General features: G+C 35.2%; 1 protein-coding gene across 3 annotated transcripts in view; it reads left to right on the top strand.

The window, feature by feature from the left end:
• The window catches only part of VIRMA (vir like m6A methyltransferase associated), a 61,475-nt gene that overhangs the window by 26,375 nt on the left and 15,290 nt on the right, over positions 1-19,810 (top strand). For all 3 annotated transcript variants that reach the window (XR_009536305.1, XM_060127381.1, XM_060127380.1), the window contains exons 9-17: positions 1,868-2,359; positions 3,417-3,571; positions 6,401-6,483; positions 8,590-8,683; positions 8,828-9,372; positions 9,897-10,132; positions 10,601-10,853; positions 12,758-12,975; positions 18,449-18,581. Coding sequence is in view for 2 of the 3 variants with exons in the window: in XM_060127381.1 (XP_059983364.1) it covers positions 1,868-2,359; positions 3,417-3,571; positions 6,401-6,483; positions 8,590-8,683; positions 8,828-9,372; positions 9,897-10,132; positions 10,601-10,853; positions 12,758-12,975; positions 18,449-18,581 (2,209 nt within the window). In the remaining variant the exon portion in view is untranslated. The remainder of the gene's footprint in view (positions 1-1,867; positions 2,360-3,416; positions 3,572-6,400; positions 6,484-8,589; positions 8,684-8,827; positions 9,373-9,896; positions 10,133-10,600; positions 10,854-12,757; positions 12,976-18,448; positions 18,582-19,810) is intronic.

Below are 19,810 nucleotides of genomic sequence, written 5' to 3'. Positions count from 1 at the left end.
GAATTCCCAGGGATTTTGTTTTTAGAATGTGGGAAGATATCGAATATTTTGGAGTAGCAGATCTGGTATGATCAAAGTAGTGTTCTAAGATTATATTATAGTTACAAGATGTATTGCAATGGAAGAGAAATTGGAGTTATTAGGTAGATAAGCCTGTCTGAAGATTCTAGGTGGTAGGTGTTGTGCTAAGTACTTGGCCTGATATAGTGGCATTTACAGAAAATGGGAAGACAGATATTGTGCTACTGTTGAGAGTTTGTGAAAAAGCATTACTAGGACTTGGCAACTGAACCTAGTAAGAGAAAGTAAGAAGGAGCTTTGATGTTTCTAGCCAAGGTAACTATTGGAACTGTGGTTTTATGGACAGAAACTGGTAAATTAGGAGGGAGAGTGAATTTTGAAAGAAATAATTACATTTTGGAAGGATTAGTTTGAAGTGACGGCAAGGTTCATTAATGTACCATGTTGGGGTCTTCAAGATAACCCCCGAGATTTGCTAGATGGAGTCACAGGACTGTGTTGTAATCACGACCACGATTTATTATATCAAAAGGATACAAAACATGATCAGCAAAGAGAAGGGGTACATGGGACGAAGCCTGGGGAAACGAGTCATAAACTTCCAGAGTCCTTTCCTCATTTAGACACAAAGGACCCGCTTAAGTCCTCCGACAACAAATTGTGACATGTGTGAAATGTTGCGTACTGAGCAAGCTCATTGGAATCTCAGCATCCAAGCTTATTATTGGGGGATAGCCATGTAGGCACCCAGTACCTAGCATGTATCAGAATTCCAGACTCCCAAAAGGAAAGCAGGTGTTCAGCGTAAACCATATTATTTGCATAAACAGTTTAGGTGCAGTGAGTATTCTTACCAGTTGATGGGCGGAAACCCTCCCAAAATCCAAGTCCCCAGAGGCCAGCCAAGGGCCAACCTTGCAAGCAGGCCTTTCTAAGAATAAACATTCTGAGGCCTGCCATGTTAACTATTTTCTGAACGTTCCATGAGGTGGTTAAGGATGCTCTTAGAGCATAATAATGTTCACCTTTGTGGTAAGAAGTTAGTGGAGGTGTTTTTATCATGACAGAAGCCTGAGTTTAAGCAGAAATTGATTGAAGAGGCAATTTTATGCTATGTGATTACAACTATATGACATTCTGGAAAAGGCAAAACTGTGGAGACAGTGACTGCCAGGGATTGGGAAGGAGGGAGGGATGAATAGATGGAGCACAGAGTATTTTTAGGACAGTGAAAGTACTCTGTCAGTAGCAGTTGGGTCTATTTAGGGGTGTTAGGTAAATTCAGACTTTTTCTACTAAAACTATGGGTACTAAAAAAATGGTTCTTGGATTTGATAAAAGAGTCTATTGTATTAAATACTGAAAATTGATAATTTGAGGTTTTTTCCCCCAGAGGTACTAATTCAGATATACTACCTATAGTAAATCTGAATATACTATAAGTTTTTTATGGTATATGTACTATATTCTCCCTAGATATACTAATTCAGATATACCGATATGCCATGGGTCGAGTAGGACCATGGTTAAAAGGAAGGAGCATTTGATAAGTGGCCTGGAAGGAAGTCCCAGATTTTAAAGTCATGGTTGATTCTGGAAAGAGAAAACTTGTCACAGTTACTTATTAAACATCCTTTGAATGCTAGGAAAAAGCCTTACAGAACTTTCACTTTTGTTTGGCCTAGTGGATAGAAGGCTTGCTACTTACAGTACTATTTTAGTTAAAGCAGTATATTGCTGAAGATAAGGATTATTGCCATTAAATTTTTTACCTCTCTCCTGTCTATTGAATAAATGAAGAATGTTTTACACTGACTTAACATATATTTTATTACTTCTTCTACAGGTATCTTCACAGTCATCACTTCTTGGAGTTGGTTACCTTGCTTTTGTCAATTCCAGTAACAAGTGCACACCCTGGTGTGCTGCAAGCCACAAAAGATGTTTTAAAGTTTCTTGCACAGTCACAAAAGGGTCTTCTTTTTTTTATGTCAGAATATGAAGCAACAAATTTGTTGATCCGAGCTCTGTGTCACCTTTATGATCAAGATGAAGAAGAAGGTCTCCAATCTGATGGTGTTATTGATGATGCATTTGCCTTGTGGCTACAGGACTCAACACAGACTTTGCAGTGTATTACAGAACTGTTCAGCCATTTTCAGCGTTGTACAGCCAGTGAAGAAACTGACCATTCAGATCTCTTGGGAACTCTTCACAATCTTTACTTGATTACTTTTAATCCTGTGGGAAGATCAGCTGTTGGCCATGTTTTCAGTCTTGAGAAAAATCTCCAAAGTCTTATTACTCTAATGGAGTACTATTCCAAAGAAGCCTTAGGGTAATTTTATGCTTAATCCTTAAATTTTCTATTTTATTGGAAAACCACATCACTAATGGGGTAGTTTCTTGAAAGAATGTGTTTTGAAAATAAAAACTATAATTTTTTGACATAACACATAACTTCTTAATTAAGGATTAGAATGGTGAAATCTCTAAGATGTGGCTGTAAATAAATGAAATAGCAGCTTCTTCCAGTTTCATCACGGTGTTAACAAAGATTGCAGCTGTAGTACTCCTGCTAATTTTTGTGGAGGGGAATCCTAAGGTACAGGAACATACGTATACCATAAGAGTCATGAGGGCTATCTTGCTGTCTTCTGCCCTTCTAAGCTATTCTAAGCTATTCTAAGCTATTCTAAGGTATTCTAAGCTAATACCTTCTAAGCTATTCATGGTGCTCGGATTTCAGAAGTGTTTTGACTGGATGAGGGTGATTGAGAATGACAGTAGTTTTCAAGAACTTGCCCTATAGGGCAGAGGGTTTTAGTGTATGAGAAGAGAAACATGTTCTTCCTGGTTCATGCCATGCAAAGCAGTGGCATCCTTTGCATCGGGGTCTTGATATGACTCCTTGAGTGATGGATCTTTTGGGGGGACCTGTAAAAGGCAAACAACAGTGACTTCTATGCCTAGCTGTATATTAACAGTTCTTTAGTGGAAGTCTGAATAATCATGGTGGTAGGTTGATTCATCACACTTGTTCCTATTTATCCAGAGTGAACAACCATTTTAAAGGAGACCGATGAAGTATACTTCCTAATCTTTCATTGCTAATGAAGTACACTTATTAATATTTCATTGTTCTGATCTTATTTCTTAATAGAATTTCACTTTCCATTTTGATGCATGTGCTTCGTTATTACATACTTTTAAGTAGTGGTTTCAGGTGAATTGAAGGTGAAACTTTAAAGTGCGATTTCCTGTTTTCAGGAAGTCAGTCATGTTTCATTGTGAAATTCCTTGATCCCTTTAAAACCAAGTAGAAAACAATGTTAAAAATTGTTCCTAAAAATTTATTTTCATATCAAAAACTTTAAAACCTTATTTTGTTTCAGTGATTCCAAGTCTAAGAAGTCAGTAGCTTATAATTATGCATGCATACTTATTTTGGTGGTGGTTCAGTCTTCCAGTGATGTCCAAATGCTAGAACAGCATGCAGCATCTCTCTTGAAGCTTTGTAAAGCAGATGAAAATAATGCTAAATTGCAAGGTATGGTACTTGAAGTTATTTTAAGCATTTATGATATGTGAAGAAAAAAAGCCTTTGAATATCTGTAGTTAGTACTTTATCATGTTTTGATAATATACCTGGGTTTTATGGAGGTATTTTATATGGTGTTCTTAAAAAGATTTTTAGGAAATTGTTCAAAGTACCTTTTTCTGAAAAGCCATGGAAATTTCTGGGTGGTTGAAGTTCCTAATCAAAGTAGAATTAAAGATGAACTCAGAAGTTCAGTTTTGTTTATAGTTTGCATGTGTGTGTGTTTTCTATATATGTATTTCTAAGTACAACACTGTTGTAAGTACAACTTAGAAATCCATTTGTGGTTAACACGTGCTATTCTCAAGTGAAGAATGATGAATATGAACATTATTTTCTAAATGTATGTTGAATGAAGTTTATGGCAAACCTTATTATGTGGGCAGTCTTGAAAAGTTTAAGGTATTTAATTACAAGTTTTTATTATTTTATTTTGGTTCTTGGCTTTCTGACCTTGCCAAGTAGAAAATTTGATAACATTGAGTAAATGTTATGATAGCATGTGGCCTCTTTTCTTTCTTTTTTTTTTTGTTTTGGCTGCACTGCACGACATGCGGGATCTTAGTTCCCCAACCAGGAATCAAACCTGTTCCCCCTGCAGTGGAAGTGCAGAGTTTTAACCACTGGCCCTGGACCGCCAGGGAAGTCCCAGGCCTCTTTTCTTTTTAATCCTAAATTTTATGTGCGATACCACCAGTAAAAGTTGGGTACTGCACTCAATTTTCTATATTGAAAATAGACTTTTTTCCCCCTGAAGTATGCCTTTATAAAAGGAGGGTATGCAGCGTCTTCAAAGGTAGTATTAATGCCTTACTACATTTTCTGTGTGATGGGTACACTAGTATTTGTTTTATTATTCCTTATATCTTTCATTTGAACACTATATATTGTACATATATGAAAGAGTTAATTTAAAAATCCGTAGGAAAATACTCAGATGTAAACAGTTGTAATCCTCAGGATTGTAGTACCAAGGAAGGGTGACTACTATTTGCACTTCCCTTCATTCATTCCTATAAAGTGTCTGGAACTTATTACGTGAGAATGCTTTTCTAAAAACATTTTTGGTGATAAAGTATAGGTTTTACGGCATAGCTTCTAGGAGAGTTTTGAGTTCGGTTGCAGTAAATGGTATATTTCATGTGTTTCTTTTATAAACAAAGCTTGCTGTTATTAGTTTTGGGGTGATAGTGATTACTTTTAACTTCGTAAAGGCAAATTAGGAAATTGATAAAATTTAAAATTCATGATAAGGGAAAAGGCACTCGGCATATGTCCCCTCATGGGTTTGATCCTGTTAGAAATGAATACATTTTGTGTATGCTTTTTTGGGGGTGTGGGAATCAGTGGCAGCATTAGGTGAATAAACATTATGTTATATTGGTTTATGAGCAGTCAATTTTATAATTCTTTTTTAATGTTGTAAGTTGATTGCTGCAAAAATATTCAGTATAGTTAGATGTAACCATGTAAATGTTTTAAGTTTTCAGAAACCAAAAATCTAAGGGTGGTAACCTCTTTTTTTCAATATATATATATATATTTCTTTTTAACATCTTTATTGGAGTATAATTGCTTTACAATGGTGTGTTAGTTTCTGCTTTATAACAAAGTGAATCAGTTATACATATACATATGTCTCCATATCTCTTCCCTCTGGCGTCTCCCTCCCTCACCCTCCCTATCCCACCCCTCTAGGTGGTCACAAAGCACTGAGCTCATCTCCCTGTGCTATGCGGCTGCTTCCCACTAGCTATCTGTTTTACGTTTGGTAGTGTATATATGTCCATGCCACTCTCTCACTTTGTCCCAGCTTACCCTTCCCCCTCCGCGTATCATCAAGTCCATTCTCTAGTAAGTCTGTGTCTTTATTCCCGTCTTGCCCCTAGGTTCTTCATGACCATTTTTTTTTTTTTAGATTCCATATATATGTGTTAGCATACGGTATTTGTTTTTCTCTTTCTGACTTACTTCACTCTGTATGACAGACTGTAGGTCCATCCACCTCACTACAAATAACTCAATTTCGTTTCTTTTTATGGCTGAGTAATATTCCATTGTATATACGTGCCACATCTTCTTTACCCATTCATCTGTCGATGGACACTTAGGTTGCTTCCATATCCTGGCTGTTGTAAGTAGAGCTGCAATGAACATTTTGGTACATGACTCTTTTTGAATTACGGTTTTCTCAGGGTATATGCCCAGTAGTGGGATTGCTGGGTCATATGGTAGTTCTGTTTTTAGGTTTTTAAGGAATGTCCATACTGTTCTCTATAGTGGCTGTATCAGTTTACATTCCCACCAACAGTGCAAGAGGATTCCCTTTTCTCCACACCCTCTCCAGCATTTATTGTTTGTAGATTTTTTGATGATGGCCATTCTGACTGGTGTGAGGTGATACCTCATTGTAGTTTTGATTTGCATTTCTCTACTGATTAGTGATGTTGAGCATCCTTTCATGTGTGTGTTGGCAATCTGTGTATCTTCTTTGGAGAAATGTCTATTTAGGTCTCCTGCGCATTTTTGGATTGGGTTGTTTTATTTCTAAGCCAGTATAGTAGGACATTCATTTCATTTTAAAGCTTGTTTAAATAATTAGACATAAGTTCATTCCTGTATAAAATTTAGTTTATTGAAATGAACATGGATCTGATAATCTAAAACCATGGTTTTTCTCAGTAAAAGAATACCTTTACTTCCCTTGTTTTAAAGGCTTTGTTATAAAGGCTTTTATTTTAAAATATTATATTATGAATTACTGTTTTTGTTTTTAAGAACTTGGCAAGTGGCTTGAACCTCTGAAAAACCTTAGATTTGAGATTAACTGCATCCCAAACCTAATTGAATATGTTAAACAGGTAAGTAAAACTTAAAAGTGCCTTGATTTTACAGAACTGTGCGGTAGTATATAGTAATACTGTTTTAAATCACTTGTATAGGTAATGCAGTTAAGTGTACTTGATTAATTTACTAGTCTTGTGGGTATAGACTGGTACTGGGTATAGATGGGTATGTAATTGTGTGTAGAATGAACACAGATGCACACAACTTTATTGCTTTCTGTTACCAGCTTCTGTCCTACTTTTTTCCCTCTCAAATAGGAATATTATCACCTACCATTTTGATGACATTTACAAAAGTGTTTTAAAGTTAAATGTTATGATAATGTAACATATAATTATAGTTAAACTTTAGTGGAAAAGAATTTCCCTCAAAATTTGTACTTAAAAATTGGTAGAGTCAGTTCCAGATAATTGCAATGGGGACTAGTTCTGTTAATTTGGGATGGTTAAATCTGCAATTGAAGTAATTAATGAGAGTTGAAAATCACATAATTAATAATATTACAGTTGAAAAATGCATATACACTTCAAGTAATTCATAATGAAAAAATTCATTAAAATCATTGCATTGTTAGTTTTGGAAGTTTGAAAAGTTTTCTTTGCTCCTTAGCTGATCCAATGTGTATCATAGGAAGAAGGGCTAAAAGTGCCCATAGATGCATAAAAAGTTTTAAACTAGCGGGGCAGAATGGACCTTGAATTATCTCCTTTTTCATTTAACAGATGAGCTATATGTGTTGTGTATGTGTCTGTGTGTCTGTGTGTGTAAACCACCTTGGTCTTGGAGCTGCAGTGTGTTATTGAAGTAATGTATGTATATTATCTAATCTTTTGCTGTTTTGACCCACCAACAAAGAGCTATTTCAGTTTTATCTGCTTCAGATTTTTCTTCACTAACTTGTCTCCCTTCTCATTTTTCCTCCATCTCCCCTAAGTACTTTTTCCTCCTATAATGTCATCATATTCTTCTGTTCTTTATGCCTCAAATGATGTCTAGAGTTTTTCATTATGTTCGGTCTTTTTTTAAGCAGAAGTACAGTAGTGTCCTGTAAATTTAGATGGTCAGGTATTTAGGGTACTTGTGCATGGTTAGGAGACTATATAAAGTATCCAATAAATATCAGATGGTTTCACTTAAAGTACTTAACCAATAAAAAGTTCAGTAGTAGAAATTTGAATACATACTGTAATTAAGAGTTTTAATTTTTGTGTAAATCCTTGTCCCATTAATTATGGTTATTATAAATGACTCTCATTCTAAGATGTGCTAAAGACAGTTGATCTAAGACTGAAACTTCACTCTGTGGCTCCCTGCTGCCTTATGTAATTTGTGAATTATTGAAAGGCAGCAAGGAAGAAATTAGAGGAAAAGATAACCTAAGGTGGGAAACATATGAGGAAAAGGATTTTCTTATTTTTAGGTTTCTCCTCTGAGGTTTAGAAGCTGAATTAGTAACATTTTAAAGTGCTATTTCTTTTAAGTTTTTTTTAACCATCTATATGCTGCTCCTTGGAAACTACAAAAATAAAGCAACTTAAACAACTATTTGTTGCCAGGAAGCATAGCGTGGGCAGGTGCTAAGGACATAGGCAACTGTATTTCTTTTTCCTCTAGCCGTGCCCCAAATGGCCATCATAACTAGATTCTTGTGGTATCTGCATTTTTCAAAATGTATGTTATGTAGTGTTAAAACATTCCATCATGCTTCCTCAATTTTCAAAGAGCTTTAGTACCCACAGGGCTTTGTAAAATCAGTCGTTTCTTTCTTTTTGGGAAAGAGGATGTATAGTAAGAGTATCCAAAAAGGAGCTATTTTAAATTCTTAATCCAGAGAGTTTCATACATAATCTGTATGTAGCCTTTGTTTTAGTCAGTACTTTTTAATATACTTGTGTTTGCAATTACTCATTTTATGTTCAAAATGTCATATATGGTACAACATATGCCAAAGATTATATAACCTTTATAAACTTCATTAGCCTTATTCATGTTTTAAATTTAGTTAAGAAGTTTAAAATGATGTAAGTACTTAACTTGAAACTCATATTTTTAACTAATACCTTCTCTGGGCCTGATAGGTACCAAGAAATTAAACTTTCTGTTCATTTTTATTTTTGAAGAATATTGATAACTTGATGACCCCAGAAGGAGTTGGCCTTACTACTGCCTTGCGTGTTCTCTGTAATGTGGCATGTCCACCACCTCCTGTTGAAGGTAATGTGGCTACTGTGCTTAAAAACTACTATTTTTTAGGCCTAGTATAAATATCATTTATTAAATAAAATCTTTAAAATCTTAACCAATGATTAATATGTAAGTAATTAGAGTTTTTTTTTTTTCTCCCTTATTTATATAAAGGTCAACAGAAAGACCTGAAATGGAATCTTGCTGTCATTCAGCTTTTTTCTGCTGAAGGAATGGACACCTTTATTCGGGTGCTGCAAAAATTGAACAGTATTCTGACTCAGCCTTGGAGACTCCATGTCAACATGGGGACCACCCTTCACAGAGTTACTACTATTTCAATGGCTCGCTGCACACTTACTCTTCTTAAAACTATGTTAACGGAACTCCTGAGAGGTGGATCCTTTGAGTTTAAGGACATGCGTGTCCCTTCAGCACTTGTGACTTTACACATGCTCCTGTGCTCTATCCCTCTCTCAGGTCGTTTGGATAGTGATGAACAGAAAATTCAGAATGATATCATTGATATATTACTGACTTTTACACAAGGAGTTAATGAAAAGCTCACAATCTCAGAAGAGACTCTGGCCAACAATACTTGGTCTTTAATGTTAAAAGAAGTTCTTTCTTCGATCTTGAAGGTTCCTGAAGGATTTTTTTCTGGACTCATACTCCTTTCAGAGCTGCTGCCTCTACCATTGCCCATGCAAACAACTCAGGTATCACTTCCATATAACATGCATCTTATAAATGACTGCAATAACACTTTTTAAAAAGCCAGTGATTTTGTTTAAAAAAAACAAACCCTCATCTCCTTCCCCTAAGAAAGACATAAAATAACTGGATGAGGGTGAGATAAAACTGAAGCAAGTTGGTCATTAAGGAAATATGGGAGTAACATTTTAAATAAATTTTTGTTAATGTGAATTTTATTATGCTGTTATGTGTACTTGTACTTTTGTTATTTTTAAATCCTTTTCCCCCACCTTTATCATGTGTTAGAATTTGCCATTAACTAGGTTGCTTCACCAATGGACTCTGCTCTACTGACTGCTAACCTGAGAACAATAAGATTTTTTTAGATGCATTGAATTCAAGCAAATGTTTAATTGTATAACAGAAAATTAAATGTTTTAAGCATGCAGTAAAGATGTTCTTTTCATAACAGTTCTTCCTGAACAGTTTTTGTGACTATAAATAAATATTTTTAAAAATCTACGTACACATTATACTTTTTTAACAGGTTATTGAGTCACATGATATATCAGTGGCACTCAACACCCGAAAATTGTGGAGCATGCACCTTCATGTTCAAGCAAAGTTGCTCCAAGAAATAGTTCGCTCTTTCTCTGGCACAACCTGCCAGCCCATTCAACATATGTTACGGCGTATTTGTGTTCAATTGTGTGACCTTGCCTCACCAACTGCACTTCTGATTATGAGAACTGTGTTGGATTTGATTGTAGAAGACTTGCAAAGGTATTTTGATTTTGCATTAAAAATTTTTTTCCTCAAGTTATTTTTGACACAGATTCATTTTTTTTAACTTAGAATTTGGAAACCAGGGTTTAGTGTGCTCAGATAATATGTGTACATATAAATATACACATATACATATATACAGACACACAGACACATGAATATAGATTAATTTTAATTAGGAAACTTTATGTCATTATTTCATGTGCAAGATATCTTGACGTGTTTCAAGATTGGGGTGTTTGAAAGGTGAGCTATGAAGTACTCTGATTTAAGAAAATACATTATTAAAAACCTAAATTTACAAAATTTTATAGTAATTGTAAAATGCCAGAGAAGTTGTGATACCCAAGGAATGAAATGTTTTATATAAGATTTGTGTAAGTTGATATGTGTTGAAAAACAAATTATTAAGTAATGCCTTAAAATCAAGAATTTTGTTCACTAAATGTGTTGATTTTATTTCAGCACTTCAGAAGATAAAGAAAAACAGTATACTAGCCAAACCACCAGGTTGCTTGCTCTTCTTGATGCTCTGGCTTCACACAAAGCTTGTAAATTAGCTATTTTGCATCTAATTAATGGAACTATTAAAGGTGATGAAAGATATGCAGAGATATTCCAGGATCTGTTGGCTTTGGTGCGGTCTCCTGGAGATAGTGTTATTCGCCAACAGTGTGTTGAATTTATCACATCCATTTTGCAGTCTCTCTGTGATCAGGTATTTATAGTTATTTTTATAAATTTTTTGTGTGTGTATGTGTTTCTTAAAAGCTTCTCTTGATGTAAATCTTGGCTGTTAACAAAGAGATCGCATCTGTTTCATTACTCTTACTGTTGTTTAGGGAGATAAATTTGACCAGTGAGCCAACAATAAAATGATTTGGTGCTATATAACTTTCTTTGACTTTGTACTTCACAGGTTTCTCTGAATAGCTTTTTTCATTTTCTTTATGAGACACTGTCTTTGGATATTTACTTTACGTGCCATTGTATTCTTTGGGGTTGGTTATGTCTAGTATGTTCATTTTCCTTCTAATTATATTATACACCAATTCACTCTTGAATATTATAGTTTTGTGATTGGTTGAATTAATACCATGGTTTCTTGTTTGGACAATTTTTTAAAAAATCTTTTTTGGCTGTGCCCCACGGCATGTGGGATCTTAGTTCCCTGACCAGGGATCAAACCCACGCCCCCTGCATTGGAAGCATGGAGTCTTAACCACTGGACCGCCAGGGAAGTCCCTGGACAACTTTTGAAGGCGTCACAGGCTACTACATTTTAGTGTGTTTCAGACTACTGTGCTATAAACATCTATAAAGACGTTGACTAAAAGTAGTAGTATTTCTTCCTGCTGTTTATATTATTGACTTCCAGTTTATAGTTCCATGAATTAATGAGAATTGTTTTAACTTTTAGAGCCCATTGTTATTGCGATATTTGGAGATTTCTATGCCTAATGGCATTTTAGCTTGTCAGAATGCTCCTACTATCTAAATCAATCAAATATGATTTTTCCAGGCAGAATATTTTTAATAGGATCCCATCATGGAAGATTACCTTTTTCTAGCTAACCAAAACCCAGTTTGGTTACATTTAACACTCAAGAAGGAACATTTTTGGTGTGACTTGTTTTCACAAAAAGGGGATCTGGTAGAAAACAGTTTTGGACCAGGTAAAAAGGCTTATTTTAAGTCTTTATACCTCAGAATGTGCAGTCAACTGGTGTTTGTTAATGTAGTTCACGTTGGGCTGTATGACTGTGATGAGTTACACTTTAGCATCCTAGCTGCCCTGATCACTTAAACCTCTTTCTTGGCTGGCCTCACCTTATTATATTTCCGTTCTATTCAAGCTTTGTTTTATAGTTCTAACCCAAGTTGAATACTTGCTTCCAGTGTGTTGAGGTGATTAAAAGCGATAACACATACTTAAAAATGTTTCTGTAATGTCTGCTTTACTTCTATAAAAAGAGTAGTGTGAGTTTTTAGTTATTTTTAGGTAAACTTGCTGACATTGAAAAACTTGAATTTTAAACGTATATAAAAACTACAGGAAAATATTGGAAGACTGTGCCTAAATGTTTTTTTTGCTCCATCCATTTCTTTTTGTGTTGTTTTTAATTCAAATATGGATATATTTATTAAAATTTATTTCTCTGATGCTTTCTTTATAAATTAAAAAATATTCAAATGAATGAATAATACAGTAATTTAAAATATTTTAGTACCAAAAGTACTAAGCTAACCATCTGAAGATAGAAATTACACTCAGTGTAATCCAGAAGGAACAATTTTTCAGAGAGATGTTCTTTTAAAATAAGAATACTGTGAGTCAGGCACAGTTGCCAAGTGGTAAGGCGTTGATCTCATAAAGTAAAATACTGTGAAACAACATATTTGTCTTTATTTCTTTAGGTGTGTATCCTTGTATTAACCTTTATAGAAGGACAAAACAACTCCTTTGTTCTTAATGTGTTTGAATCTATGTTTGGGATGGGACAGTAACCATAGTTTTTTGATAATTACTAATTGCTGTGTATTTCAGAAATAAAAACGCTAAGTGATAGTGACAATCATTTAAAAAAATTGTTTTTTCCCAACTCCCCTCCTCCCTCACAGGACATTGCACTAATTTTGCCAAACTCTTCTGAAGGTTCTATTTCTGAACTGGAGCAGCTCTCCAATTCTCTACCAAACAAAGAATTGATGGCCTCAATCTGTGACTGTCTCCTGGCTGTGCTAGCCAACTCTGAGAGTAGTTACAGCTGTTTACTGACATGTGTCAGAACAATGATGTTTCTTGCAGAGCATGATTATGGATTATTTCATTTAAAAAGGTAATGCTTTATCTAATTTAATATACTCTTGTATTTAAATCCCCCCATATTTATTAATTCATAGCTGTTGTAGAAGGTTGAAGGTATGATTTCTTTCATGTGGAGAAATTTCGTGTTTATGGAAAAGATTCATTAGCAATGAAAATTGCTAATAATAAAATCTTTAGGATTAAAAATATAAATTGAATAGATAGACATATTAATGCAGGCATCTTGCAGTATTTAACAAGGAAATCTTATTGTTCCAGGGTCATTAATTCATGCTCTAAGATATTTGTTTTGTTGGTACATTCACTTGTAGTTCTTCAAAGATGACGGTAGTGTGATATTATGGACCCTAAAGCTGAAAGTGCTGATTCTGTGTTTTTTCTCTAGAGGAATGGCTGAGATGAAATTTGTTTGAAATGATGTAAATCTCATGCTGCTCAGTCTCTCAAGTGTAATTTCTGCTCCCATCTCTCTCTCCATGCCCTCATCTTTTTCTTCACTAGGGAGATAGTGGCTACTACATAGTTTTCCTTGGAATTTGTAGAAGTATGTAGAAATACGAGATAGAAAGGATTAGGAAACATGTATTTGTACCTCTCATTAATTCTTATAACATTGGTTGAAAACTTATGTTCCAGCTACTGTGCTTGGTGCTGGCTGCTACCTTTTCCACCTGCTTAGTCTGTCTATTCTCCTGTATTCTCTCTCAGTTGATGGCAACTGCTGAACATCCAAGTTCTCCCCCCCACCACCTCCCAATCTCTCACCAAAGTCTTTAAATTTTACTTCTTGAATGTCCTTTTTCCTAGTGCCTGGATATTTACTCTATATCCCTTAAGACTCATACATTACACATACAAGAAAACCAAAAAGCTTTCCTTGATTCCTCCATTCCTAGCTGGGTTAGGTGCTTTCACAAATACCCTTTGCATACCTCTGCCATAGCACGATATGTGATGTCGTTGGCTCTGCTACATTCATGTAAGTCATCATAACCTATTCCCTTTTCTTTCTTTAGCTCTGATCTTTCTGCTAAGCTCCAAGTAACCCATGTATCTGTTTGACATCTCTACTTGGCTATCTAATGGGCATCCAAACTGAGCTAAAGCAGAGCTCTTGATATTCTTGCTTCAAACATGTTTCTGTCCTGCTTGTCCTGGTAAATATTAAACTTCGAGATTCTTGATTCTTCTCTTTTCCTCACTCCCTACATCCAGTCCATCAGTAAGTCCAGTTCATTATGTTTCCAGAATACTTCCTGAATCTGATGACCCTTCTCCACCTCCATAGTTACCACCCGTATCCGGTCCACTCTTTTCTTTCATGACCCATTGCAGTAGCCTCCAATCTTCTCTTCTTACTTCAACTATTGTCCCCCTAAAATACATTTTCTTAGCACTCAGACTGATCTTTTTAAACTTAAAACAAGATACGTGTCACTGTTTTGCTTAAATCCTTCTGATGGCTTCCTGTTGCACTGCAAATAAAATTCAAACTCTATAATGATCTTTAAGCCTCTATACAGTCTGACCCTTGCTTATCTCTTTGACTTATCTCATAGCTCTTTTATCCTCAGTTTTGCTCCCTGTCAGGCTCATTCCTACCTCCAGACTTTTTTTTTTCCTAAATGCTTTTCCCCTAGATTCTTATAGGACTTATTTCCTCACTTCACTCAGGTATCTGTATCAATATATTTCCTGTCTAAATGCCTGTCTAAAATAGCCTATTCTTTGTGTCCCCATTCCTTATTCCCCTTTATATTTTTCACTGTATTTATACTGTTTGACATTACATTATATAGACTTATTGCTTATTTGGTTGTCTCCCTCACTAGAATATAAGCTGCACAAGGACAGGGACTATTTGCTTGACTGTACTCCCACCGGCACCTAGAAACCTGGTTCATAGTAGACATTATGAAGGAAAATTTTGTCCACAAATATTTATTGAATGCCCTCTTCTCTGGGCCAGACACTGTTCTAGGTGCTGGGGATTTAGTTAAAAAAAAAAAAAATCCCTGTCTTCTTGATGCTTTCATTCTGTTAGAGGTAGACACGTGCTAAACATGTAAATAAAATACATAGTATGTTACAGAAAAACATAAAGTAGGGCAGAGGGATAGTGAGTGCCAAAGTGAGGGTGAGAGTTGTCATTTAAATGAAGTATGGGGAGGTGATCAGGGAAGCCCTCACAGAGAAGGTAGCCCTTTAACAAAGAACTGAGGGAGGTGAGTGAAACGTTAATATCCTGGGGGAGAGCCATTGCAAATAGCATGCCTAACTTGTCTGAGAAAAAGCCTTGAGGCCATGGTGGTTGCTCCTAAAGTGAGTAAGCAAGGAGAAAAATGATAGGGCCTAGGGTCAGAGAAGTAATGGGTAGGTGTGGGGAGGGCAGATCATCAAGGGCCTCTAGGTTTACTTATAAGGGCCATTGTAAGGTTTTGAGCAGAGGTGTAGTATGATCTGGCTTTTTAAATAAACAGATCACTATATACTTTTCATCTAGTCCTGAAGCAGGCCCCACTCAAGAAAAAAAAATTTTGAGATAATATTAGACTTTAAGAAGAATTACAAAAATAATAGTACAGAGTTCAGATATACCCTTCATCCAGCTTACCCTTGTGTTGATGTCATATATAGCCATTGAATATTTACCAAAACTAAGAAACTAAGCTTGGCATAATACTATTAACTAAAATACAGAATTTATTTAGGTTTTACCAGTTTTTCTAGTAATGTTCTTTTTCTGTTTCAGGATCCAAGATAGGATCCTACCTTGCTTTTAGTTTTAATGTATCCTTTGTCTCCTGTATCCTCATTTTTCATGACCTTGACATTTTTGGAGAGCATTTGTAGAATGTTCCTCAATTTAGTTTTGTCTTATGTTTTCTCATAATTAGATTGAGATTATGCTTTATTGAGAAGGATACTACAGAGGCAGTGTACCTTTGTGAGTACATCATATCAGGAAATACATAATGTATTAGTGATGATATTAACCTCGGTCACTTGACTGAGGTGCTGTCTGCCAGGATTCTGCACAGCAAACTTACTAATTTTCCGTTTTTAAGTACTAAACATTTTGAAGAATATACTTTGAGACTATGTAAATGTCCTATTTCTACTTAGAACTTTCGTCCACTCATTTTACTGTCCATCAGTGAATCTTGGCATGTGGCAGTTATTACTGTGGTGTTCTAATAGTGATTTCCTATTTTTCTCATTCCTTTCTCATTTAATTGTCCTTCTGTAAGAAAGAACTCATCACTTTTCCCTCATTTATTTACTTATTTGGGTATATCAATATGGATTCATGGACTTTTTTTTCTTGTATAATAATTGAACACTATTGTTATTTATTTCGTTGTTCAACTTATGTTACTGATTTTGGTTCTTCTTATTGGCTAGAGCTGGGAAATACATGTGTCCTAAATCATGCATATACACAAATCTACGTTTATTTTTTCATCTACTTATTTTATGTATGTACTTAAAAAATATCTTTCCATTTATCTGTCTGTCTGTCTGTCTGTCTGTCTTTCTGCCTGCCTGCCTGCGCTGGATCTTAGTTGCAGCATCTTTAGTTGCGGGATCTTTAGTTGCGGCTTGTGGAATCTTTTAGTTGAGGCATGTGGAGTCTAGTTGCGGGATTCGGGGTCTTTAGTTGCGGCATGTGAACTCTTATTTGCGGTGTGTGGGATCTAGTTCCCTGACCAGGGATCGAACCTGGGCCCCCTGCATTGGGAGCATGGAATCTTAGCCACTGGACCACCAGGGAAGTCCCTGTCTGTATGTATTTTTTTAAATGAGTCCATACAGATACTTTGATTCTAATACAATATCAGAAGGTTGATTCTAGCTTTCCCCCTTTCTTTGTAACCTCACCCATGTTTTATAATACACGGTTCTGTGGATTTTGACAAATGAGTAGAGTCATGTGTCTAGTATCTCATTTCCATGCAGAGCTATCTACATCACCCCAGCAGTCCAGTGTGCTACCCTTTTATAGACAACTTCTCTACAAGTTTACCAGCAAAATGCCAGATTTTGGTATTGCTAGTTTTTTTTTTTTTATTGTAGATATTCTAAAAGGTGTGTAGTGGACCCCAGTTTTTGATAGACCGTATAAGTAAGGTTCACTTTCTTAAGGTTATAAGTAGAGGCTAGTAATTGGTATAGTCCAATTTTGAACCTTTACTTTTTCCATTAATTGTATTATCTCTGTATTTAATATCATTCCTGTTCGTTGTGCCTTGTCCATTTTATTATATTATAAATTTCTCAAGAGCACGAGTCTTCTTTCTCTCTTTTGTATTGCTTTACCCAAATCTTGAAATTTTCTTTTGATCAACTATGAACTGTGTAAATGCATAGAATAATTTTAGCAGGGCTGTATATTGTCATGATTTTGAATACATATCGTGATTGTTTCTTATGCTGAAATCTCTTTATATTAGGGGTTGGTAAATTGTGGGCCACAGGCCAAATCCAGCCTTTCTTGGAACATAGCCAGTATTTATGTGTTGTCTGCAGCTGCTTTCCCACTGTATCAGCAGTTGAGTAGTTGTGACTGAGACTGATGTTTTGTATAGAGAGAAACAGATTGAGTTGTGTATAACCCCATAAAGCCTAGAATATTTATCATCAGGCTCTTTACATAAAAAGTTTGCTGATGCCTACTCTGTACCCTTAATTTCTTTCTGTCAGATTACAATGTCATAAAGTTAATCATTCTTTGTAGTTACATAAGTTAGGCTTTCTGGTCAGGCTTTTGAGACAGCTATAACCTCACGTTAGAGAAATCCTCAGGTTATAAAAAGTGTAAAAAAGGGAACCTGCAAGTTTATTTTGCTGAGTTTTATAACATTATTATTGGGGGAAAATTTTTTCTTTCAGTGTTTTTGAAGTTCATCCTTAAAAGGAGATATCAACTATAAAAAATGCTTTGTTAAATAGTTTGTGTGACAGGTAACACCAAAGTACTTTTTTACATTTTTTGAAATGTAAAATTTTAATTTTACTAAATTTTAGGCTGTCTGAACTGATATAGTTCATTTTTTAAAATTAATTAATTTATTTATTGTTTATTTTTGGCTGCGTTGGGTCTTTGTTGCTGTGCGCGGACTTTCTCTAGTTGCGGCAAGTGGTGGCTACTCTTTGTTGCAGTGCACGAGCTTCTCATTGTGGTGGCTTCTCTTGTTGCAGAGCATGGGCCCTAGGTGTGTGGGCTTCAGAAGTTGTGGCACACGGGCTCAGTAGTTGTGGGTCACGGACTCTAGAGTGCAGACTCAGTAGTTGTGGCACACGGGCTCAGCTCCTCGACGGCATGTGGGATCTTCCCAGACCAGGGCTCAAACCCGCATTCCCTGCACTGGCAGGTGGATTCTTAACCATTGCACCACCAGGGAAGTCCTGAGATAGTTCATTTCTTATACTAGATTTATATGCTCAAATTTTAAGAAATTGCCTATTTTCTTTATTTACAGTTCTTTAAGGAAAAACAGTAATGCTCTGCATAGTTTACTGAAACGAGTGGTCAGCACATTTAGTAAAGACACGGGTGAACTTGCATCTTCATTTTTGGAATTTATGAGACAGATTCTTAATTCTGATACAATGGTAAGTATATATATGTATTTGGTATTTCTTATATTTATAAACTTTTACATATGTTAAAAAAATCGCTTGGGTTCAAAAATATCTTGGAATAACGGTTTTTGGAACTTGGAACTAACAGTACTGTTTTTTTCTGTGTCCTCACCCCACTATAAGTACGGGGTTTTGATTTATCAAAAAAGTAGATGTTTAAGAGTAGAATTTATTGAACTCTAATTTATTAGGCATCATTATTAATTTGTGAATACTCTATGATTTACATTTTCTTAAAAGAGAGAAAAATACTACCTATAGTGCATTTATTTTTTTACCTCATTCTTTACATTGAGTTACCTTGCTAGAGTCAGTCAGAATAGTCAAATTTTATCAGTCTCTTAATCAAATATTTACTTAGTGTCACTTAATTGTACATTTACTGGCTCTGTTTTGGATGTTGTGATTTTTGGGGTGAATGTAAAGCTTATTATACTGGAATATTTTGGATCCATCATAGATACAATTAAAGATTATTTCCCTGGCTTTAAAATCTTATTGTTAAAATCTAATTAAAAATTTCTCTCATTAGTATTTATCAAAATTGTGGTATATGTTGTGGACACAATTCTAGAAGCCACTAATAGGCCTGCCTTTAAAAAGTGTCAAATAAGTTTGGGAATGTCTCCCAGATGGAGCTCAACTGCACATTAGTATATTAAAAGCTCTAAAAGGCCCTGGATGAATAGAAACTTGCTTTACTGCAATTTAATCCAGTTTTGTCCAAATGTATTGCCTGCAGAATACTTGTGCGTCTGTGTGTATGTATATGTGTATGTGTATGGCTGTTAACATCCTATGGGTTTGATATTCTGTCAACATTGATTTAAGAAATGCAGCTCATATTTAAGATTTCTGTTTAGAAAGAGTTATCGAGGACCTGTATAGTACAGTATTAACAAAATAAATGTATGTGATGATTTCATAAGAAAAAATTAAATTTACTGTTTAGTATATTTCTCTTAGGCATACAATTTATACTGAGAATATTTCCTCCAGTAAGCCCTTCTTGGCTGCCTGTTGTGTTTGTAGTTATTGTTGTGCCAGTTTTATTGGCAAACTATTATTTGTTCTGTGTCATATGTAGTTTATTAAAGTGATTAAACTTACCAGATGCTTTGATTCTGAAAGATTGGTATATTTAACAGTAGGACTGTAGCTACATACTCTAAAGAGATTTTAGTGTCTTACTTGATGGA

This window comes from Lagenorhynchus albirostris, chromosome 17, assembly GCF_949774975.1.
Source record: "Lagenorhynchus albirostris chromosome 17, mLagAlb1.1, whole genome shotgun sequence".
Taxonomy (NCBI): domain Eukaryota; kingdom Metazoa; phylum Chordata; class Mammalia; order Artiodactyla; family Delphinidae; genus Lagenorhynchus; species Lagenorhynchus albirostris.
This window is presented reverse-complemented; position numbering and strand designations above follow the sequence as displayed.